Source organism: Vicia villosa, unplaced genomic scaffold, assembly GCF_029867415.1.
Source record: "Vicia villosa cultivar HV-30 ecotype Madison, WI unplaced genomic scaffold, Vvil1.0 ctg.000030F_1_1, whole genome shotgun sequence".
NCBI classification, from domain to species: domain Eukaryota; kingdom Viridiplantae; phylum Streptophyta; class Magnoliopsida; order Fabales; family Fabaceae; genus Vicia; species Vicia villosa.
Window position 1 is genome coordinate 809,707 of NW_026704964.1, and position 26,115 is coordinate 835,821.

At 34.5% G+C, this 26,115-nt stretch overlaps 2 protein-coding genes across 2 annotated transcripts; one reads left to right on the forward strand and one right to left on the reverse strand.

Moving 5' to 3' along the window:
• Positions 1 to 649: 649 nt before the first annotated feature.
• LOC131622417 (S-protein homolog 5) lies at positions 650 to 1,974 on the forward strand. The gene is made up of 2 exons (XM_058893448.1): positions 650 to 1,304; positions 1,661 to 1,974. Exon 1 carries the CDS (start codon positions 794 to 796, stop codon positions 1,220 to 1,222), a length of 429 nt encoding a protein of 142 aa, XP_058749431.1. The 5' UTR covers positions 650 to 793; the 3' UTR covers positions 1,223 to 1,304; positions 1,661 to 1,974.
• Positions 1,975 to 6,810: 4,836 nt separating this feature from the next.
• On the reverse strand, positions 6,811 to 14,658 carry LOC131622462 (enhancer of mRNA-decapping protein 4-like). The gene is made up of 12 exons (XM_058893495.1): positions 13,704 to 14,658; positions 12,815 to 12,864; positions 12,575 to 12,731; positions 12,259 to 12,477; positions 11,774 to 11,902; positions 10,037 to 11,650; positions 9,551 to 9,910; positions 9,133 to 9,252; positions 8,433 to 8,603; positions 8,188 to 8,334; positions 7,987 to 8,103; positions 6,811 to 7,852 (listed from the first exon to the last, which is right to left on the reverse strand). Exons 1-12 carry the CDS (start codon positions 14,385 to 14,387, stop codon positions 7,526 to 7,528), a joined length of 4,095 nt encoding a protein of 1,364 aa, XP_058749478.1. The 5' UTR covers positions 14,388 to 14,658; the 3' UTR covers positions 6,811 to 7,525.
• Positions 14,659 to 26,115: the final 11,457 nt, after the last annotated feature.

Here is a 26,115-nt window from a genome sequence, read left to right on the forward strand (position 1 = left end):
TAGAATATTATTAAATTTACACACAAAGAATATTATTAAATTAAACGGCAATGATAATTATTGTATAAAGAGTAATGTTATTTGAACATTTAATATTTGACATGTAACTCACATCTATGCTCTAACTCACTCTCTTTTTTTTTAATTTTTAAACCGCAATGATAATTACTCCTTCCGTTTTTTTATTATAAATCACTTTAGAAAAAAATTGTATTTTAATATAAGTCGTTTTATAATTTCAATGAATAATTAATGATATTTTTCTTATTATATTCTTAAATATTTATCAATAATGGACAATTTTGTAAAAAATTTCATAATTTCTCATTTTCACATAAGAGTTATTATTTTTCTTAACATGTGTGAAAAGTCCAAAACAACTTATAATAAAAAACGGAAAGAATATTATATAAAAGAAGAATGTTATTTCAACATTCAAGTATTTGACACCGTAACTGACACCGCTATTAACTGAATATCAATGTCTCTGACTCTTTCCTATTTTTTAATTTTTTTAACGGCAATATGATAATTATTGTATAAAGAGAAATGTTATTTCAATATTTGACCCGTATCTGATATATCAATGTCTCTATCTTTTTTCTATTTTTATTATTTGATACACCTACACAAATTCTAATAATACACTGTTACACCTAAAAATTACCCTTGACAACTTTTTTACAGATAAATTTGGGTGTCAAATATATTGGTAGCCATATATACAAAGCCTCAGGAACAAAACACAGACATATCATGTGATATATCACTAATAAAAATCAAGAAAAAAAAAATGAAAGTTGTGGTGAGTGTTTCCTTCATACTATGTTTTGCCTTTTCCGTTCTCATTGTAACGGCTTTAGTACAAAGAACACATATGTTTGGAAGTGATGAATACCATGTTCGTGTGATCAATGGATTCACCGATAATTCTTCTGTTCCTTTAATCATTTGGTGTTCATCTGAGGAAATGGATCTTGGTGGTCGTGCTTTGCAAGAACATGATGATTTTAGCTGGATCATGAGGCTCAATTTTTGGAGTAGCAACAATATGAAGTGTACGATGAAATGGGATATCACAAGGAAGAGTTTTGATGCTTTTAAGGCTTCTAGGGACACACAACGTTGTGGATTACATAGGTTGTGTTCTTGGAGGGTGACACAAGATGGGTTTTATTTTAGCAATGATGAAGTGAATTGGAGAAAGGATTTCATATGGTGAATGAGTGTGTGTATGTGTGATATGTGATGCCAAGGTTTTGTCCTAGCTTGGATTCACCAAACCATGCATGTTTAAAAGAGATGTGAGGATTTAGTTTTGCATAATTATGAAAGGGTGTATGCTTTGTAAGATCACAATACCTTTATGTGTTGAATCATGAATAATATAATTTAAGATGTTTTAGATAAACAACTTTATTTAATGTTTGTTAGATTAATGTTTTTGTGTAGGTGATTATATATATGAAACTATTGATATCATTAAAGAGATAATATGGTTAAATTATTTTCATATATGTGGAATTTAGCCTTTAAAATCTATCATATTACAAGTTAGCACAAATGGTTCTAAATAGATGTTTTCACAACTTCCACATGGGATGTTTTCACATTTTTAGCTAAATCCTAATTTTTGTCCTTTCCCTTTTGCTTTATTCAGGTTCCCTTATTTCGCAACAAAACAAATCAATGATCTGTACCATTCAAGATGCTCCACCAAAATAAATTCGACGGTCAAAATAGTAGCTCTGTACCATCCTGACATGAGAAAGGTCATTCAATCTTACCGCAGATTTTCTTTCAGTTCGAGCAATACATTTGAATCACATAAAATATCCGATGTTTTTTTCTATTTCAATCACTTACCTTGAATTCGATAGTTTACATTTCCTTCTATTTCTTCAACATTTTGTATTATGGATCCAAAATATTTAAATCGTGTGACTTTAAGGATAATATGATTTATAACTTTCACCTCTAAGTTAGAAACGTTTTTTCTTTTGTTGAACTTATATTCCATTTACTCCGTTTTACTTCTATTTAGGCTAAAATCATGTGTTTCTAAAGTTCGGCTACAAGTTTCCAACCCCTTAAAAAAATTATGATCATAAAAAAAAATTGTATTATATTTTTTAAAAAAATCGGATATCCTTTACGCACTATTGTAAAGACTAATTCTTTGATTTGAATAAAACAATAATACATTAAGTTAAAAGAGATCTTTTCCTATCTCATTCAATCTTTTACTATCTCATTCAAGTGCTCTCGGGTATATTGTGTTTGACTTAAAAAAAAGTCACAAACTAAAATAAAAATTCTAAGAATAATTAAATTAGATGGTTACAAATTTTTTAAATAATAATAAAATATTAAGAAAACATATATCAAAATGTTTTGTCTAATACAATTGATCAAGATAACAATATTTTTAAATAGAAGATTAAAATTTCAACCCTAAAATTAAACTTTATAATTAAAAATTTACATTTTCCCTGAAATAAAAGTCTTAAAATTAAAAAATACAGAGAAGAATGAGATGAACTTCCAAATAAATAATAAATAATATACATGTACAATAAATAAAACGGAATAAAACAAATGTAATTGGCGAAAATTACAAATGTGAAGAGTCATTCGATATTAAAACGATAGAAATAGGTGGTAAAAAATATTGCTCCTTGTCCTTGAAAGAGCAATTTATTAATGTATAGAAAAAATCTTTTCAAAATAATTTTTTTTTTCAATTTTTAATATAATATTGACTTTTAACACTAATATTACTTATATCATTTTTAAATTAATATCTTGTCATTTGTGTTAACAGTATTGATGAATAAATCAATACTTAATTGGAATAATTTTATAATTTTTAATATCATTTTAAAATACTCAAATATATGGGTATAAAAAAAAATTGATACAATTAATAAATTAGTAGAATCTACTAATAAATTCACTTATTAAAATGGGTTTAATTAATTTTTCATGCTTTTATATATAGTTACATTTATCCTTAAATAAGATTATTTTAATACATTACAAAAATTAAAAATATTGATTATAGTATTAAATTTGTTGACAATTAATATAATTTTTTAAATGTAAATTTTTTGATATCCATAAACTTAAATTGGATACCGATAATTTGTGTTAAAATTTTAATTTATTTTAAATTAAAATTAAAAAAAAAAAAAAAAAAACATGCCATTGAATCATATTATTGATTGGATGAATGGTAATCAACTAAAGAAAATAATTAATATTTTTATAAATATTTTCTTATATTAGAATGATTAAAATTAGTTTTGATGTTGGATTTTGGGGTCGCCATGGAATTTGCAAAAATTGCTTCGCAGGGGTGTTTCGGAAGTTCATTTCCGAAAACACCTCCATTCCCAGTTTCAGAAATGAACTTCCGAAGTGGTGCAGAGTTGATTTTTTTTTTGTTTTTTCAATTGTTTCGCATTCTTATTGATTTCAATTGTTTTCAAGAACATGGCAGGCAACCCAGCACGCATCAGACAGGGTGGAGAGACCCAAGACTGCGTCGGCTAGACGCGAGCGGGCGGCGCAGCTGCGTCGACGCATGGACAGGGTCGTCGTGTGCGAGTCCCCGTGCAGATGGACGAGGGTACTTCTGCATCTGGATTGAGGAGTCGTCTGGCTCGGGTATCTTCTTCCCGCCAGCAGGAGGTACGAGAGGATGAGGAGGAGGAGTTATATACCAGGAGGCTGAGGAGGTACCAGACGTTGACCCTCCGCACGGGGAAGAGGAGGAGGAGGGCTACCCGGGAGGGCCCAGTGACACGACCTTGCTGATTACCTACCACGAGCACGTCGCTCGGCGTATCTGAGGGGGAGAGGTGTTTTTTATAGTTTGCCCGACTTTATTATTTAACCGTTTTTAATTTAGTTGTTTATTCAACATTTTCTTAACGGTCTAATTAACAGTGTTTTTTATTTGTTTTTGTTGTAACATGAGAGACAGACTTTGAAACAGGTGAACCACGCCGGGAAGATTTTCAGTCTCTTTAAACCAGAGGCGCAGTGGTTTAACGACGCGGTGAGAGCTTCAGGGCTAGGTGGGTTGTGCATCAGCCACGACATGCAGGGGGCCTTTGTGGAGAGGTGGCACAGGGAGACGTCTTCTTTCCACTTACCGGTTGGGGAGATGACGATCACCTTGCACGATGTGCATTGTCTTCTCCACTTGCCGATTAGGGGGATGCTGCTGGACCATTCCCGGATCCAGAGGATCGAAGTCAGTGAGTGGATGGCGCTCTATCTGGGTATGGAGCTAGATATGACTGACTATGAGTGCGAGACGACAAATGGGCCTCATATCCGATTCACCACACTGAGCGCGTATTTTGAGAACCACCTGGTGGCGGCGGTCGAATCCGAGGAGACGGATAACGCCCTATTTGTGGAGTATCACCGTGCCTGCGCTCTCCGGTGCTGGTTCATGTTTGTGGTAGGCGTTGCAATCTTTGTGGACAAGAGTGCAAGATATGTCGACGTGACCTACCTCCGCTACTTCATGGACTTGACTACCGTTCACCAGTGGAACTGGGGTCAGCTACTCTGGTATACCTATACCAGAAGCTGAATGAGGCCACCAACTGGAGGACCAGGCAGTTGACCGGATCCTGCACATTATTGACGGTACGTTTCATTTTAATTGTTTCACATTTATTTATGTTTCGTATTTAATTTTAATACATTATCGTGTTTGTGTTTCAGAGCTGGATCATCTCCTACTTCCCCTGCATTCACGGCTTCCGCGTTGATCCTGATTACGAGGACGAGATGCCCAGGACCGCCCAATACGTTCTCTAGAGGGGAACAATGCAGTGGGACCATACCGTGGGTACCTTGACCGCACGATGCACGATGACATCAACTAGAGGCCATTCAGCGACTACACTGATGTTGTCCCCTTTGACAGCATCTCGTTATATTCTGGCTGGTTGGCATTCGGGACCAACACCATGGTGCGGTATCTCCCTGAGCGGTGCATGCGACAATTTGGATTTGTGCAGCTGATACCCAGGTCACCTTTTGAGGCTGCTTCCGACACAATGACCCGAGTGCAGCTCACTGACATATTTGCCGATTGGGAGCGTCATGTGGTCCCGGAGGAGTATCGTCGCATTCGGGTCACCCAGGACTGGCACAGTGTGGAGGGGTATGTCACATGGTTCTATCGGGTGTCACATCCTCTAATGAGACCTGACGCTCCTAGGCCAGCACACGAGGAGATCCTGGAGAACCAGCAGGCCGAGGATGACCACGCCATTGATCTCCTACCGATCTGTCAGCGGATAGAGATGCTTGGGCGGGACGCGTTGGATCGAGGTATCGTTGATCAGGGCGGTCCAGAGGCAGTCGCCGTGATGGAGAGGATCGTCACTGAAGCGGGCCGTGCGGCGGCATACAGGCAGCAGAGGAGGTCCCAGGGAGAGAGGGTTAGGCATACCCAATAGGGGTTCGGGTTTTTTTTTTTGTATTCAGATTATATATTTCGCACACTATGACTCGGTCTGTATATATTATTTGAATTTTGTTTATTATATTCCTATTTTACGTTGATATGTCGTTTGTTTTGTTCGGCTTTTCTGTTTTGTATATATTATACGTTTTGTATATATTTCGTGCGGGACTATTAGAAAAAGCATTAAAAAAAAAGACTTCTGCATAATTCGGAAGTGCACTTCCGAAACACCCTAAAATCTGAAAAAATGTGTTTTCGGAAGTGCATCTCCGAAAACACCCCCATTTTGGTGTTTTCGGAGGTGTACTTCCGAAGTCTGTGAAAATTTAAAAAAAAAATACTTCGAAAATGCATTTCCGAAGCAGGGGTAAAGTGGGGTTTTCACTGGGGGTGACCCCCATAGGGAGGTGGGTAAAGAAAAAACCTATTATTATTATTTAAATATGAATACTTGATTTACTAAAAATAAAATAAACTAAACAAAAATTAAAAAACTCATAAAAAAATTAACAGTAAAATATTGCAAGAAAAAATAATAACTAAAAGACTCAAATAAAAATTTATATTAAATTTAAATATTTAATGTTTTGATAAAATAAATAGAAAATAGAAAGAAAACACTTTATCTAGGATGTATTTTTTAAACTACGTATGAAAAGAAAGAGTAATATTTTTGAAATTAAAAAATCAATAGGCGTTAATAGTTAAAAATTAAATATGCAGAAGTAATATGCAAGAAATGTAAAGTTGAATAACACTTTTTTTTTTTGTCTTAAATAACACTTTTTTCATAAACAATTTTTCTTTTATTACAAAGAGGGCCAAAGGCCCAAGGGAGAAAAAACTAGGGAGGGAAAAACTTATCAAGGACACCCCCACGAGTATCCTCAACTAAAAAATTAGAAATACAAAAAGCCTATCATAAACCGTTTTAAATAACACTCTTAATAAGTTTTTTATTTAAAGATTATTAATGGATTTATGATGTAATTAATAAGTCTTAACGAGTGCCCAAATGCAATATTTTTATGATTAAAACTCAATAAAAAAAATTTAACCAAACATGCCATCCTTTAATAAATGCAATATTTTTATGATTAAAACTCTAAAAAAATTAAACCAAACATGCCATGAGTAATCATTTTATTGAAGGAAAATTTTTTGAGAAGCGTGGAGTTGTTTCTAGGTAAATATATCATTATAATAAGTGCATCAATTAATCATGGCACCAAAACATGCATATCTATAAAAGGGTTTAGGGTTAAGTAACAAAGCAAATTGTGAATCTATGTCATTTCCAATCAAATAAAAAGGCATCTTGTGAATGATTCATATTTATGTTAACAACCTTCTATGTGTCACAACAGAAGTATATTAGTAGTATTATTTAATAATATGAAATCTTAAAAGAAACACACTCTTTTACCAACACAACAGACTAATCTCTCTAAGGGTTTCCGAAGTCATGTTATATCTATTAATCATGCACTAAACTTAACTAACCAATCGAAAATTGTTGTTTATGTCTTCAAATAACATAAACAACCTGTTGATCATCCTAAATTGCTCCTAACTTCTCTAGCAAAACTACATCCTTTCGATCCTGCGGATTAAGCGTAAAAAAGTTTACATAACTGGGAGGCTTTCATTTCATTATTAATGACCGCAAAATTTAAGACATTCAAAACACCAGAGAGAGAGAGAGCCAACCCACACACAACATCCTAGCAAAATAACACTGCTTCCGAAGCAACCGGCCCCATGTTCATTGTTGTATACAACGGATCTATAACGATTCCAAAACTTTACCTTGAATGCGGACGTGGGAAGAGCTTTGAAGTAATCACAAGAAGCACAAAGGCTTATCCTTTCATGACTGCTAGTGAAGTGCTTGTGGCAGACATTCCACCAATCCTCAACTGCTATCACCCCCTTGATTCAGTTTATACTCCAATTGCAGTTTTGAAACTAATTTGATGTGAACTTCTTCAAATGTGGATGTCACGCAATTTACAAAACCAAAGATGATACTCAAGACATTCTCTGCACGGATTTACAGCTCAACAACACTGAGTTTATGACATGCATGAGAAGGCGGATTGTGCTAGCTTCTGACGGGGAATTAGTTGGTAAACTACGATGATGGCCTAGTGTACGGTACACTTGATCCAATATTGGCCGCACGTGCGCTGCAATCCTTGTATCTTCCGGGTCTATAGCAGCAGCCACATCTGTCATCCATTGCAATTTTCTTGATGTGTCTGTATTGATGTCACAGGATAGTTGTTGTAGAAGAGATAAAAGTACTCCTTGGCTTAACGGCATCGGTGTCATCGCCAATATACCGGTTAAACCAGCCTGTTTATGAAGAGGTTTAAATTGAATGTTAGCTATATTGACTAGTTCTTCATAAGCACCATTGCCAAAAAAATGAAATAATGAATTGCTTGTCACTCAAGTCAACTACATGTATAATTGACATATACTCATACCTGAGAACATAACCAAGAAACTATTGAAACGTCGCTTCTATGAAGGGCTCCAGTAAATGCTTCCTCGAATTTTCGCTCATTTATTAATCTTGATAGTTCTTTGGTAGGATCCTCGGTCTGTCGATACACAAGTCATTTCACAGTACAAAATATCAAAATGCCATTTGAAAATAGGGAGTAAGGGGAATGACAGAAGCATACCATCTCATGCAAGCCGTTGCTAATTTGTGTTACAAAAGGATCAGCAGCCACTTTGGAGTTAGCTGCCATTTCCAACAGTTTACGCTGGCCATCAGCCAATTGTCCGCTCAAAGTTCGAGTGATCGATGATGCTGAATTAATTGTTTCCTGTGAAATCATGACAGCACTTGTTGGTTATATAAATTATTTTGGAAAAGAAAACAAATCATAAAAGATCGTTTTCAAAACAAGCATCTTAAACATACCCTCAAAGTGATGGCTAGCGGAGAATGAGTAGAATCATACTGCTGTTGAATGGCAGTTGTATGATTCAAAAGTCCATTCTGAAATGTGCCATCAATTTGCTCAAACATTGCTTTGCAAGACTTCTCAAATGCAGGAACTAATGTAGCTTCCACACTAGTCCTAAGTGCTTCCTAAAAAGTACAAACAAAACCACAAGAAATTATTAAAGAAAGTCGCTGACAAGGGAGCCAAATTTTCGGAACATCTCGAAAGCAAACATACAAATAAATCCAAAATATAAATTTAACTTGAGTTGCGCAATAATATGATTTGCAAAGGTGATAAGCAACTATTATTTAATTTCGGCAACACTTCAAAAATAGAGGTTACATGAAATGAGTTTCAAATAACCACATCTTAAGGAAGTGTGGTGTAAAATTACCTAGAAACAAAAATAAAATAAGTCTACGTTTAAACCTGTTAAGGATCTTGCAATCTAAAACAGCTTGCAAATTGAGACTGCTAGCAAACTATAGAATGCTGGAGACAATATTTACAGAAATTAATAAAACAGAAATATTGCAAACAAATGAAGGATTTCTTATTGGTGTAGGGCTATTTACAATAGGTTTACAATTAAGATGATGAAAAAAGAGAAGAAAAACATTTTTAAAAAAAAAATTTTTAATGCATTGTCTATGATTACTACTTGCTGTTTACCTGAAGAACCTGCTTGCCAGTAGTTTGAAATTGTACTTGTATCTGCCTAGCCACTGTAGCTTCAAGTTTTGAACTAACTGACTTTTCTAGTTGATTCAATGCTTTGTCTCCCACCCCCTTCTGCAGAATTTATAGCATAACTTTGGTAAGTTATATTGAAACAAAAATCATCACTTCAGTAGCGAGGAAAAAAATTGAAGAGGCGATTCATCATATAAGATAGAAAAACAAATAATATTAGTTTGTAAACCATAACCTGCATGCAAAAAAATCTGATAAAACATAAGTTTGAAATATGTCACCGTGCAGACAGAATGGGGATTTTCCAAATCAAATTAGCAACAAAAATAAACATTTACCAGATTAATGTGACTCTATTTGAAAAGAAACATTTTCAAAAGCTGAAATCAATACAAACCTGGAATGATTCTGTAACAGCTGCTGTTATTGCTTTCTCTATATTTTGACTTAGTGAACGAGTAATGGTTGTTCCAATTGAAGATATTTCCTTCTTGATGATTTTCTCCAATAGAGATGACATATCCTTGTTTATGTAATTGGAGATCATATTTGTAATTTGCTGCACATGGTCTCGTTCTAGTTTCTCTTGCTTTGCATTTTCTTCTTGTATGCGAGCCCACAAAGCATCGGCATTAGCCTTGACTACCTTCTCAATGCTTCTGCCCAACGAGCCTTCTAATCTTTTGCCTTCTTTAGTAACTGGGGCTGAAACCATCACATTCATCTGCTTTTGCAGTTCTTTTTGCATGCTTAACAGCTGTAAAACAAGAAATAAAGGAAATCAAGACAAGAAACTGAAAAATAGCTCATTGTGTTACACGAGTATGTAGGAGTCAAAACCAATTAATGATATGAAAGCAAATTTCAAATGTAAAATAATTACCTGGCCCATCATCTCTTGCATAGAAGATAATTGTGGTAAAGCAGACTCCATGGAAGAGCCTCCTGTATTTCCACCTTGATCATTAGCCGAATCCGCGGAGTTAAAAGGGCTAGGAGAAGCAGAAGATGTCCCAGACACTTGAGAGGCTTTACCTCTCTGTCTTTTACCTTTTGTGGAAGGTGCTGGAGGCTGCGAAGTTGCAGCCACAGCTTCGGATTCCTTGTTGTTTGCAGGTGCCTCCTTATTTGTGTCTTGAAGAACTCCATTGATATTATAGGTGTCTCTATCAGGTGCTTCAACAGTATTATTATCAGCTTGAAGATCTCCCTCGATATTATTGGTGTCTCTATCAGCTTGACGAACTCCCTTGATATTATAGGAGTCTCTATCAGCTTGACGAACTCCCTCGATATTATAGGTGTCTCTGGCTATCCGAATGCCAAGATCAGAAGCCTGAGAATGGAATAGCTTCTCTTTCTTCTCAGCAACATTGGGGAGTGAGCCTCTGTCTCTGTCATACTCAGTGTTTTCTTGATTAGAACCTGTCTCACTCTCACCTGCTACTTTAACCTCTACTTCAAACTTTTCTGCATCATTATGTGCAGCCACATCTTGAACATTCGTACCTTGAGAGGTATTAGAATTAGCAGAAGATATAGCAGATTTAGAGAATATCTCAGATGGAGTTACCAAATGGGTTGGGTGTTTGAATATTACAGGGCTATCAGAAACCACAGAATCATCATTATGTACAACTTTGTCACTTTCTTGCAAATTGTCACTCGATGCAGGCACATCAGCCACATTATCTTTTTCAGACTCTATCCTTTGTTCTGCAGAAGAATCAATATTCGTTGGCTCATTACCGTGATCGGCAGCACTTGCTGAGCTGGTCCTTAAAATATTAGAAGAACTTTTGGAGCCAGATAACCTGCGAGACAGTCTTGGACTCGGAGGAAGTGGAGGTGGAACAGCGTGGACATGTTCGAAACCATTATGAGAAGGTAAATCATTTGGCTTGATCTCAGTATCTGATACCGAAGCTTCGGGCAAACCATGAATGTCCGAAGACAAATTCACGACATTTTCAGAAGCGCTCGAATGACCTTGTTGTGTGTTAACAGTTTCCAGATCAGTAGATCCATCCCAAGCACGAGATACACTCGGTTCTGTTTTTTCAAGTTCAACATTATCCAGTGGCGGAGGCAAACATTGTGATAAATTGAGTCCGTACTGTTGAATAGCTTGTGTTTGGACACAATATATCTGCACAAGATGGTCTCCATCCGGTAAACTATCACTAGTTCCGATAAGGCTTAATATAGGCATTGTGACTATGAACTCGGAAATATAATCCATTCGAGTAGCAGTTGGACTGGGTCCATACTCTATATGCACAGCATATATTGTGTTTTTCTTGGCATTTGCTAGCAGAACCAAACCAGCACGAGGCAATGCTACAACTTGATTGAAGAATGCATCCTCAGGGTTGGCTTCAGAAGAACTTCTTATATCCAAAGTCTGAACACAAATCCATGATTCAGAATCACTAGGCAATAACCAGCCTTCCTCGTAACCAGATACCCATATCTTCACTTCCTGATTTAGCGGCCCCTGTGTCATAAAGGAAATATATACAAAAAAATTAGTTTATGAAAGATGAAAGGTGAACCTGGATACCACTTTGAGCATAGATGATTGATGGTTACAGTCAAGCTGCAAACAAGAAGCATATACCGCTGTGACAAGGACGATGTGGTCTGGGCGGTGAGGAGCAGTCAAGAACGTCACAGAATTAACAGGTTTACCATTATGTGGTCTTAAAACAGCAAGTGGTGTTGCCTTGCGTTCTTCCCATATCTTCACCTGTTGACAAAAACAAATTAATTACAAGTGCGGAATAAAAGAATAAATGACAATAAAGCTTTTTTTCAAATAGCCAACTCCACAATGTAATACAATCTATGCAACACCGACAAACCACATTCTAGGTGTGTCCACGGTCCGACACCTACACATATGATGACATTCATTTTTCTCAAATTATTATCAGTGTCGATATGTCAGTGTCTAGTGTCTGTGTATCCTAGAATACAATAACACGAACCCCTTAAATGCAGGGACAGCATAATTAATCTTTTCACAGATTTCACTAGCAAAAAAGTTGGATGTCGAAAATAAAGAAAGGATAGGAGTAAGGCAGGAGAGAGTCAAATGCATACCGTGCCATCTGCTGATGCTGAAGCTAACCGGCTCTTCATCCATTGGCACATTGATAATTCAGTGATATTGTCGTCATGCTTACCGATAAGATGCACGCCATCAATCAACTTATCAATGTTACATTTGAGAGGCTCCTCTGCAGAAAACGTTTCACCCTTTCCCGCTTTCATAGTGTCGATTTTGAGGATACGGTTTCCAATAGCAACGATTAAAATCTCCTGTTGGTCAATTCCAATTATAAGCTAAAACTTTAAGGATCTAAAACCAATTGGAAGATAATAAACTTAAGGAACAAAATTATAAAGTCCTAGTTACTTGTTTATGTGGATGCCAGCACACTCGCGGATGGACTGACTCACTCTCTACTAATATCTGAATGGCTAGGATAACTCTTCCAGTAATTTGAGGCTTGTCTTCCTCATCAGGGCCCTCGTTAATTTTCCATATAAAAATTCTCCCATCAGTGCTAGCACTGTGAATGCACGAGTAAATGCAAAGGAAAAATTAATAAATGTACTATTGCAAATAAAAAGCCATGACAAACTGAAAAATTACCTGGCTAACAGGTGAACATCCTCAGCGAAGAAAGCCATGTCAGATACTCTCTACATAAAAAAGGAATATGCATAAATTGGAGGGCATATGAATTGGAAATAGAATAAAAGACCCGTATGATTATGTGTTTAAACTACTATATCTTGCCTTTCTGCAAACAATTTTCTCAACATGGTATGATAAATCAAGAGAAGGCAGCAGACAAAATACAGATTAAATTAAATAAGTATAACATATAGTCTCACACATTTCCTAGCAGTAAATTTTTCAGAAATTTATGAGGAAATGAGAAAATCTCATGCTTTTTCTGTCTTATGGCAACAGACAACAAAATCAGTTTCTATATAAGCAGTGATTAATGCAAAAGCACTATAGCATCATCATATGAAACTTTAGTTCATAAAATAAATCGGAAAGAATGTTGCTAGTTGCTACCCTTGCTCACCAAGGCAGTGCATCAATCAGTCCTAGCACCAAGAAGCCATAATTGACTAAGTACATTTTTGGATTGACTTATTTGAGTTTATCTATTGACATAAGCACTTGTGAGACTGTTTGGGAGAGCTTGTGAAAACAGCTTATGACATGTCCCCGAGTTGTTTTTAACTTGTTGTCATAAGCACTTCAGGATAGCTTATAACTTGTATGAAAATTGGTTCACTTTATTTCATCTTTCATTCAAGAAATAACTTATACATAAGCACATATATGATAAGTGTTTATTCTACAAGTGCTTAATTAAATTGTTTATCAGAACAAGACACAAACTAACAGTTTCTATGAAGAAAAAAGCATTCAATACATTAACAACTGAATTCCAATCACTACAAAAGCATAAATAAATTAATATCAGATGAATGGAGACTAGTCGAAAAGCAACGCATCTGACCTGAGTATGACCTCGAAGCAAATATCTCAATGCTGTATTGATATTAAGAACCCGAATAGCACCAAGCTTGAGTCCATAGCATATATAAGATCTATTAACCGCAATTTGTCTCCCAAGCACAAGGCCAGGATCAGATGCATACTTAGTAATTGGAGTAACTTCAAGCTGAGGCTGCATTTCCCCTGGCAACTTAACATCAATATCATAAACAACATTCTCTCCTTTCAAACGCCTACCCTTAGGAAGCTTTGTGCTCAGCATCCTTGTAGGTGTAGACTGAGGACTTGCCATGTTCGCTGAGTTTGCTGACACTGAAACTGATGGTGATGCTGCTGAAGAAGAATCTTGATTAGTAGTATTTGGATTTGGAGATGCAGGAAGGTGAGGTGAGGAAGGAGAAGAAGAAGAAGAAGGGGGTTGAAAAATAGGTTTTTGAGGGTTTTCTTGTTGTTGGTGGTGATGAAGATTTGGAAAAGGAAGATAGTGAGGGTATGCACCAGTTGGTGGAGGGTATGAAGAAGAAGGGGTGGGGTAAGAAGAAGGAGGGGGTGTAGAAAGTGAAGGTGAAGGGAATGAAGGAGAAGAGTTCAAATTTGAAGAAATTGGTGGATTGGTTGTTCCTTTGAAAAGTTTCTGCAAATCAAATTGGGTTTGTTGTTGATTTGGATTCCCAGAAGAAGCCATAAACTTTGACCCCCAAAAAAATTGAATTTCAGAAAAGGGGAAAAAAATTCAAACTTGGGGATCCAAAATTAACGTTGGTGTTTGTGTCTCGTTTATTACTTGGTCTTCCTCGTACTAGTTTAGTATTCTCGGAAAAGTTTAGTACTAATAAAAAAGAAAAAACGCAAAATCTTGGTTGGTGTTTTACACAAACCTTGGTTTGGTCTTTCTTCTTCTATTCGCTCTATTTTGGTGTGACTCAAATCGGACGAATGCTACACAAGATTTAGAGTGAGAAATTAGGTTAATCAATAATTTATGTTTTTGAATTATGCGATTAAGCATGGATGGAAATTTACATATTAATATTCATAATTGTATTTACCATCACCAAATGTACGTTTACATTAATTTATCAACTTTGTAATTATTGAATCGATTTTCATTTGAGTCGCATGTTATTTATCAACTTTGCCCTCAATTGTGGTTAAGATGATGATTTTTGTCATCGAGATTGCAATTTCACTACTTTCGAAGTGTCAGAAAGAGAGATATATCAAATATCCTTTTTTATTACAGTAGTAGTTAAAAGATTTATTTTTGTTTTCTAGAATAATCTACTTGCAATTCATTTAAATTGAACTACGTATGAGTGAAGTTGGTACTCAAATGTTTGAAGTGATGCTCAAATTTAGTGTAGATTTTATCAATGTGTTCAATATTAAAGAGGTATTTGTAAAGTTAAAATATATAATAAGTTGTTAAATTATTATAATATTAAAGGGGTAATTTATTGTCTCTAATTTTTTTTAGAGATCTTTTATCCTCGCAAAAAGGTATTATTGTGAATACAAACAGTCAGAAAGCAACATGAGTTTATCATTGTTACTAGGACATATATAAATACGGGAAAAAAAAAGAAAAAAAAAAAAGGAAAGAAAGACATGTTAATTATGTGTTGTGAAGAAGTGGAAGATATAAAGGTAAAAGAAGTTCCATAAGTATTTGTACTAAAAGAAGTAATTGTTTATTCAAACCCAAATACTCCCTCTGGTCCCATTTATAAGAAAAGATTCTCTTTGTAGATACATTGAATAAATAATGTATCCGGACAACATAATGTCCAAATACATTATTTATTCAATGTATCTAGAAACAAAATATTTTTTTATAAATAGGACCGGAGGTAGTATATTCTAAATAGGATGGATAGTTAAGGTTATTTGTGGTACTCGCAATCATGAATTAGATATATTATAATATAATCCATATTTGGTCGATTAAACTAGAAGGAGAGAAAATTTTTGAATGATATGACAAAGTACAACATCACAACCTGATTCATATTAGGTGCATTAGAATATTAAAATAGACACAATCACAACTAAGCCATCCAAATTTATAAGACCTATAATACTTGTTGATCCTACTTGAGAGTTTATGACACTAAAATAGGCAATGACATATTTTGGACACATCTAGATTCAATAAAATTGTTGAATGTGTTTTATTTGGTATTGATACTTGACTGAGTACACTTACAAAACACAAATATGTATTGCCTACCATTGTTTGTTAAATGTGTGTGGAGTAAGCATTTTTGGTTGTTTTTTCTTATTTGGAACGTGAAGAATAAGGCTATGTTTGGGAGTTTGGAGGGGAGGGGAGGGGAAGGCTTCCAAAAACAAAATTTTAAAAAAATGTAGGAAAATATTTGATATTTTTTGAAAAAATGAATTTGTTTAGAATGATAAAAGAGTTATTATCATTACTAAATTTTTAATTTTTAAAATAGTATAACAACCTAAAAGATATATCGAAAATTTATGTAAGCCCTTCAAAACCCTCCAAAACCCTCCTTCGATACAATTTTTGAGTTCCTTCATTTTATGGGGTTTTTGGTGTTATGAATAAACTCAAACCCTCCAAAACCCTCCTACCCAAAATCTATTTATCCTTTTCACCCAATTCCTCCTATTTTCCAAAGCCCTCCCCTCCCTTCCCCTCCAAACTTCCAAACATAGCGTAAGACAATTTCATTCTGGTATTAGAAAAGGTTAGGCACTTTTTCACATCAAATAAATTGGTCTCTAAAGATATTATGAGTGATAGAGACTTTGTCTTGATAAAAGAAATTGAAGTTGCTTTTTTAAATTCAATTAATTTTTTGTGTCATTTTCATAAAACTTTGGAGTCAAATGTAAACAATGTGTCCTAAAGAATGTGCAAGAGATAATGAGAGATTTATGAAGAAAGGTTTTTTTTCAATTGTGTGGATGAGTATGAGATACAATTGAAATTTTTCAGTTAGTTTGTGTTGGCACCATCGTATATGTGAAAGAAATATGGTTGTTTCCACACAAGGAAACTTGTGCAGTTGCATGGACCAATCGAATTATGCATTTAGGGAACACAACAACAAACAAAGGTGTTTTTATAATATATAAATTTTTATGCAACTAAGAATGTTTGTTTTAATTTATATTTTGAATTGATTTGAGGGTTGAGTCTTCTCATTGAAGATTTAAAACATGTTGCAAATTAGTAAGTGAGACATGTGTAAAAGTTTAGACGATGTCAAAAATATGTTGAAGTTGTAGATAAGTACTGTCAAAAGATCATTCTAAAAAAGCATCGTCAATGTTAAGCATCCAACATAATCAGGGCCGAATTTGGGCCCGTGCAACCTTGTCCGTTGCACAGGGCCTCCAAAAAAATGGGGCCTCAAATATTTTTTTTATAAACATTAAACATTTAATTATTATATCTATAAAATTGTTGGCGAAAAATATTAAGTGTTTGTAAACTGGCGCAACGGTTGGGCTGTCTAATTTTAACCAAAGGGGGTTGAGAGTTCGAATCATTCAGAAATGATTTTTTTTCAATTACAATGTATTCATTTATAAAAAGTGTCAAAACTTTGTCCAATAGTCTCAAACTCACGTGTTATTTAATTGGATACATGGTTGTGATTGGTTGTATGTGTAAAGTTAGTTTACACTGTCAGTGCACTACCTTTAAACTCTATATATAAATAAACTTTTTATTTTATTTTTAGTTATTTATAATTTTAATAAAATATATTTTTTATTTTTTTTATTAGGGCCAATTTTAAAATTAGAACAGTGCCTCTAACTTTCCTGAGACGGCCCTGAACATAATACTCCATTTTATAGAAAATGTGTGGTTTTGTATCAAGGATATGTATACAAAAAAATTGTAGGCGTTGATAAATCAATACAAGGTTGATCTATAAGACAATCTTATGGATTACCCTGTGCTTGTGAGTTAGAAAGTCATCACATATGAGGTATTCTCATTTCATGGAACATCATTCATATTTTTTTTGAGGAAATCAAAGGTGGAGGAGTAAGAGTCCCATGACGAAGAAACTGTTTCGGGTTGGCCAAAGGGCCAATAAAACATTTATAAAGAGTTAAAAATTATAAAGATTGTAGGTAACATTGCTAAAGAGTTTAAAATAATAAAGATTGTAGGCGTTGATAAATCAACATAAGGTTTCTCTATTAGAAAATCTTATGGGTTACCTTGTGTTTGTGAGTTGGCAATTTTTCATATATGAGATATTCATATTCCACGAAACATCATTCACATTTTTTTTAGGAAATTAAAGGTGGAAGAGTTAGAATTGAATACTGAAGAAACTGTTTCGGATTGGCCAAAGGCCCAATAAAACAGCCCAATCAAGCCAAGGCTCCCCCACTTATTGTCGTATAGGTAGATCTTTATTCTAGAGCATCACATAGGAGCACAACTTCCTTTTCATCTCCATCATTGATCCACATCGAACAGTTGTCCTAGTGCACACTAGATCAATCGGGAATGGCTCTAATCGCTTTATATATAAGAGTGACTATAAGTTACATCCGGGTTTTTTTACCGATACTTGCAACATTTTAACCGCTCTCTAATATTAACTTGAGTATTGGAGTGCTAACCTTACTTATACCTCCCCTCCCCTCCCCCCCCCCCCCCCCCCATGATCACCAGAGACCATAGCTTTATCACGATGGTCATTTTCATCCTTTAATCTACTTGTGCTCTAGTATGGAATAGTGACGATAGAAGCTTACGAATTTATTGAACTTTGTAAACATATGTTAGAAGGATTTAAGTCTAGTTTTAATGAACTTCGCAGGTTGAAGTTTTAGTGGCAAATTCCTCGATTTATGTACTTGTTTCTTGTTATCATTGAATGGAAGAATAGTTTGGCTTTGCACCAACTGTTGGTTTTGTTTTCTATTCTATTCTCGTACTTTTAAATGTTTGCAAACAACTTACAATTTCATAAGATTCCCTAAAAAATGACAATGAGGATTTTGCACCAACACATTAGCATACATTTCATTTTAAAACAAAACCAAACTCATATCATCTCTCCATTTTATTCAAAACAAAAAAAGTGGACCAATGGGGGCAGGGCAATGGATCAATGGATCAATGGGGGCAGGGTCAGGCAACGCTGAGAGAGCATATGGATCTCATGAGAGGAAAAGTGGACCAGCTTTTAGAGGATGTAACAACTATGATGGAAAGGGAGGAAGAGCTTTAATAGAGTTTAACACCCCGATCACCCCCTTCAACCCCAAGGAAACACTATAATTATGTAGCAAAATCAGAGTAAAATTAGCATACATATCTCAAAGGGCGTCACCTTTATTTTCAGAAACAAAAAAACATACACTTGGTCATAATCATAACACTTATTTATACTTCATGATTCATATGCAAATCACAGCGGAATAATTATTTTCTCAACTGATACCAATCATTTCATCTCATAAAATGAACCATGTATCAAGGGTTAGGCACTAAAGTCACATCATCATATAATCTCAAAATACAATACCAAATAAAAGAGAGTATCACAAGTATCTCTCCAAACAACAACATGAGTTCAAATAACCCCCGTGTTACATGACCAGAGTATGACTCACTACCTAGGATAAAACTAAGCAAAAGCTAACTCCTCTAACTAATCCTCGCGAGAAGCACCGCTATCTTGAGTACCTGAGCAATGTCGTACAAAACATCATTCCAACAGAAGGGTGGGAATTCATATTATCATGAAAATATATAATAATAAGTAATGCATAACAAACATTCATCAACCAAATTCATCACACTTCACATATTCATGTATTCAATATTTTCCAATACATTTCATATATTCACATATGCAATATTGCTCCACAATTTAAGATACCAAAGATAATCAACCACAATAACACAATGTAACAATTAAGTCAATTATCGCATATTTCATATCAAAACACAACATTCACACTGACTCGCGTGACTCAAATGCAACTCAGTGAAATATGCATGTGGTACTGTTATACCCCAAAATTTGCCCGCATCTTTTTCAGAAAGAAGGCAACAGACTTCTATCTAAAAATTGAGAGTTTCATATAATCTTGAATTTTATTTCACAAATATCCTGATTTTTATGAATACTCGGTTTTTAGAATTTTTCTTATACGGTATTTTGGTTCGCTGTTGAATTTATTCTTACACAAACGCCAATTACTGTTTATCACTTCACACACGCTGTTTATTTGAGATTTATTTGCAGATAAATAGTACTGACGCAATTGGTACAGAATTAAATTTTTGCAGGCACAGAGTCCGGGGATTCAGACTGTACTGGTAACAAGTAAATTATTATTAGTTTTTTTGTTTCCCACTAATTTTTTGTACTATATTCTATTATTTTCAAAATCTTTTCCTTTCTTTTCAAATCTCTTTCTTTCAAAATCAAATCCTAACTTTATTCTACACATCTCTCTTTTTCAAACCCTACCATACACTTTCTTTCAAATCCTACTACCACTCAAATTTTCCTTTTTGTACGGAATCACTTCATTCCCCAACGTCTCTATCCTTCTTTTCACTCTATAAATACCTCTCATTTTTTCCATAAATTCTCACATCAAATTTCAACTCATCCCTCAAATTTCTACCTCTTATTTATTTTCTCTTCTTCCCCAGCAAAAATGGCAAAGTGGGTGGATACACTGTTTCTTATAGTCATCACTATTTCTACGGTGATCATGTCTTTCTTCTGTCTGCATAGTCTTGAGAAATGTGGACCTGCGATGTTTACACTTCCTATTATCTATATGCTGTTGTTTATAGCATGGATTTTTAATCGTCATTTTTAAAGTTTGTCGTATCTTTTGTTTTCAAATAATGTACCGTTTATTTGTCGTACTGTTCATTATATTATGTAATATTTGTACTGTCAGTATTAAATGTCGTACTATCTGTCGTACTGTAGTTTAATTATCCAGATAATATTTTGTGTGTTTTCTGCCAGTTAAATATTTATTTCACTGTGCATTAAATATTTTTCAAGGTTATTATCGGTAATTTCGTTCGCGTACGGTATATTTTATTTATTTATTATGTTTGTGTTTTTCTAACAACTCATGTAAATAAATTTTCACCATTAACACAACAAAAAACAAAAAGAAAAAAATTAACTTTAACTGTTGAATTTTCACTTTAACTGCTACGTTAATACCCGAACAGTCAGTTGACAGTCAAACCCGCTGACAGTGCAATTCTCCGTGTTTTGTACCATCAATCAAATCAATCTTTTGCATTGCAAAATTCCAAGATTTTTGTTCTAGAAGTCTTCTGAACATCACATGATCAATAGAAACTCAGCACTGCACAAAAATCAGGTACGCTTAATTGTCTCCTACACGAACAGTCCCTAACTAGGGTTTTTGTTTTTTTTTCAGGAGAACAAGTTTTTTTTAGACCTCAAATGGATTTCATAGATCTCCATATATCTCAAAGTACCACCATGCAAATTTTCAAACTTCAATTCGCTCAGACGCACAGTCAGCAGCTCAAACAGTCAACAGACGACCAATTTGACCGAAAAGTCAACAGACAGTCAAAATTGAAATTTTTTGTCAACATCCATATTTTGTCAAAAGATTCATCATTTAATCATTAGTTGATCATAATTCATCAAGGAAAGATCAAAAATCAACAAAACCCTAAGTTTCAAAATTAGGGTTTTCTCCTAAAAAGTCAACTGAACTTTGACTGACCATAACTCTCTCATTGTTCATTCAAAAAATTCCAACCAAAGCTTGTTTTGAAGGAAATTCAATTATCTTTCAAATGCAATTGGTCCCATAGTAATTGGATTCACCATTTGAAAAATATGAGCTCAGACATTACAGGTCATTTTCAAAGTCAACAAAAAGTGGTTTTTTGTCAAAGGCCATAACATCAAGATAACTTATCCAAATAAAAAAAAGTTTCCAAAGTGGCTTGTAGAGGACATCTTGAGGTTTCTAAAAAGTACAAGAACTCCTTCATATGATAAAAATTGAGGGATTTATGCCTTGTTGAAGTTGGCTATTTTTTGGGAAAATGCATGAAACCAACATTGATCAAAAGTGTTTTTTTTCCAAAAGGGGCCAAGTTTACATGATCCAAACATGTTCCCAACAATGCTAAGGGCCTCCCACGACCAACCTAAGGCCCATAACATTTTATTTCTTTTTTGGTTTAATTTTATTTCATTTAAAATTAAATTGAAAAAGAAATGGTGAAGGATAATGTTATGTAGCTTTGTTCTTAAGCATGAGTCACCAAGAATCATTCAAAGCTCTGCAGCATGAAAGGATACAACAGGCCTAGGGCAAGAGGGTGAAGAAAAATCAAGCCATGGTTGCTTGAATTCAAAGCTTTATATATTATAAAATTCAAAGATTCAAAGAAACATCAATGCTTGGTAGCTTAGTTTTTAAGTACTTCTATGGTCTATAAATGAAGTAGAACACTTCATTAATCAAAAGACACGAAATCAGAACCATACTCTTGCTTGTATCACCCTTGTAAACAACTTGAAATATTGAAAAAAATTGAAATTCGAATTTTAATTTTAAGCTCATTTCAATACAAACTAAACACTCAAACACGATCCTTGAACATCACTGAATCTATCCATATCAATTGCAAGCCTTGAAACACTCAGAATCATCTACTAGAGCTCACGGTTTGTTCAAACCAAAACTAACACGAATTCAACCATACATGCATGTTTAACAAGATGTAGACATATATTTGAGTTTGGTTTATTGTTCTGATCATTTCTGGAAGTTTAATTGAGGTTTGGATGCTTGTACACGAAATTGCCATTTTAGGGTTCTTGAACTCAAATTTAGGGTTTCTCGAATTAAGCAAAATTACAGGTTCAAAGTGGTACCATTGAACTCGTATGAACCAGACGAATTGAACCATGGCCTCGCGCCAAATTTCTTTCACGTTTTGCTTGTATTCGTGTTGCACAGGTGTTGTAGGTTAGAGTTTTTACAACTCTCTGCAAATAAGAGGTGTAAAAAGTGCTTCCTGAGGAAGAAGATGATGCGTGGCTCCTTCCCATTGGTTGGAGGGCGCGCACGTGTTTTTTAAATAACTTTTGATTCAGTGCTTTGCAGGTTCTGTACACATCATGCTCCTCAAAATCTGAACCATCAGATCATGCCAGTTATCCATTCAATGCATATGATGCACTAGTCCATGCTATAGACTTACTAGCCAACCACACCTGATCAAATGCTTTTTATTTTTCATTTTATTTAATTTTCTTTGCAAAATTATTTTAAAATAGTTTTAAAAATCCAAAAAATACACAAAAAATATTTTTAGGTTTATAAAATAATATATTATTTTCTGATATAAAAATATTTTATTTTCCTTTATAACTAAAATATTTTGTTTAATTAATTAGTATATATTTATATATTTACTTTTTAATTATTTCAACCAATCAAAAAATCAGAAAAAAAATATTTTCTTTTTATTAAATTAAGTTTATATATATTATAAGCTAATTTTGTACATAATTAGAATATTTTTCTCTTTAAGTTTAAATTATGTGTATAATTATTTGTATAATTATATGTTAATTAACTTAATAATCTCAAAAACAATTTCAAAAATCCAAGAAAATTAGTTTTGTTTTAAAATTAATTAACAAACATTTTGAACATATTTTAGACTTAATTTTTAGGTTTAAATTTTATTTCTACCTTTTTCTCATTTTAATTAAATTAATTATGCATTAATTATAATTTAAATCAACCATCCAAAAAACCAAAAATATTTCTTTTATCTTATTGCAATTTAAATTCCTAGATAAGTGTATAGGATGTCAAATTCATGTAAATAGCGTAGTTTACATTTCCCGCACAATCGATATAATAGCGTAGATTTACTTTCCGCATTTTACATTCCCGCATTTTAATTCCAGTACATATAAAACTGTGTGTATGTCAAAGATAAAAACCGAAGCGTTAGATCACTAACTTCAAAGATAAAAATATCTGAATCAAAACAAATCACACTTACACCTCTTAGGGTAATCCCTCTGTTACTCTTTTCAAAATCAAATTCTACTGTTTCAAATGCAAAATCGAACCTTTGTTTACATTCGGTAAAAGGAGAATTTTCTAAAGGAAATAGGAAAAGACCTTATAAACTTAGGGTAGACCTCCTAATTGCTTGCTCAAAACAAAACAAACAAATGTCTCATATATCATTGTTTTTCAAAATAAAACTTTCAAAAAAGACAATACTTGGTATATATCCAAACAAGGATCATTACGAAGTTAACGTTCTTTTTTCAAAACATCCTTCGAAAGGTAAAACACTTTGTATACATCCGCACAAGGATCATTATAAAGTCAATTTACAAAATGAATTTTAAAACCACATACAAGCATTTCAAGGCAAGACAAATGATTCAAAACAAGTGAGCTAAGCAATTAAGAGCCCATGGATAACCATGGATACAAAGGGGTGCTAATACCTTCCCTTTGTATAACCTACCCCCTTACCCTAAATCTCTTAAAGGTCTTTTTCTGTTTCTTTTATAAACCTTTCCTTAATTGGATAAAATAAAAGTCGGTGGCGACTCTCTGATTTTCAAAACTCAAAAACAAAAGAAGAGTCAGTTCGTATCTCTCACACGAGAGGTAGTAAAAAACCGAGCGCACGACAGGTACCAATCGTGAACATCAGGTTCACCTCGCTCTAGATCCCCACTAGGATCAGAGCCACCAATATGAACATATAGTTCACTATTCTAGATCCCACCATATGATCAGAACCACCAAAACCTGGAGTATAAGCCCCCCATGAATGCATGTGCAAATACCAATAAACATATGCAATTATGATTATCCATTCAATCTTAATCATACAAGCATATGGAAATAATCCATCACATATGAATTACCCAACCATTTGCACAAACATACATGTATCATGTTATCATCACCAACAATGAATTCACATAGCATTAACCATCTCAACACATCACAAATAACATATAGCATACAAAGCCAAACAATGTTATTCACATCCAACACTCATTCTTAAACCAAATAACACAATTACATGTCATTTACCTAATCACATTATTATTAAATCATTTATTGCCAACAATAAAAATTTTATTGAAAAGAATGTGGCATTAGTATCCTAACACTTCGAACGAGGACTCAAACACAGTTACGACTCAAAAGATGTGAATTGTTACATTTTCAAAGAAAATGCAAACACTGACATCATGCCAAATCAATATTGTTGGCCATTTCGGTCAAAAGTTTTTGTTTCTTAGCAGGAGGAGGTACATAGGAAGAAAGAGGATAGGAACCAGTGAGTACTGCTGCCTCTTTGACAACTTCGGGTCTCTTCCTGCGAACAACCTGAGGCCGGAGGGATCCGACTGCAGCGTAGATTGGGTAGCAGCACTCTTCACCCTAGCTCCAGCCATCAACTTTTGTTGCTCCTTAAGATTAGCACGTGTCACTTTTGGTGCACAAAAGAAAAGGAAAACTTGGATTAAACTATGAGATGAACGAATAATCTACAGGGTACAGTGAGTATAAAAATGGTACCTAAAAAAGACAAGAGCGTCACTTGGTCATCCAACTTATCCATAATGTCTTTAGTTTTCATCAAGGAAAAGAAGTCCAAAAAAGAAAGAGCTTGGATATCATCGGCATTCAATTTGTCGTAATCATAGCCAACAATAAGGACAGGGTCCTCGGTCCAATAAAGGGGAAAGCGTTGGCTCCCATCGGAGGCATATAAAATTTCTGGGCACCCATCACCTCCTCTTGTCCAAACAAGTCAATTTTTAAAGTCTTTATAGTTTAAGTACAAGCCCGAAGGAAATTCCTGCCCGGTGACCCATTGATACTTATCCAACTCCCTTTGTCACCTACTTTTGACTCAAAAAAGGAGAAGAAGATACCCAGGGTTGGGTCGATAAATAAAGCATCACATATGAACTCAAAGGCTTTGATAAATCCCCATCCACTAGGCCGGTTCTGGACCGGGGATGCGTTCATGACGGTTAATAACTCGACCTCAAAATTGGTAAAGGGAAGCTGAATTCGAAAATCGTCTAGAGGACTTAGGTAGAAGTAAAAAAACTCATTACTGACACCCTGTGGGAAAAAGAGGCATACGGCTTCTCCCTCCTCACACAACCCCAAAACCACGTCCTTTTCATTGCCAGTAGACGAAATATCTCTGTTGGCTCGAAACTTACGTACATCATCTCGAGTCACCGAGCTACTCTTATACTTTAGCACCTCTGCGTTAATAAAAGACCCTCCCATCTTTGTAAGAACTTCTACAGAACCTGACGACCCAGATTCCGAGTCAGTATCACTAAAATATTCATAGA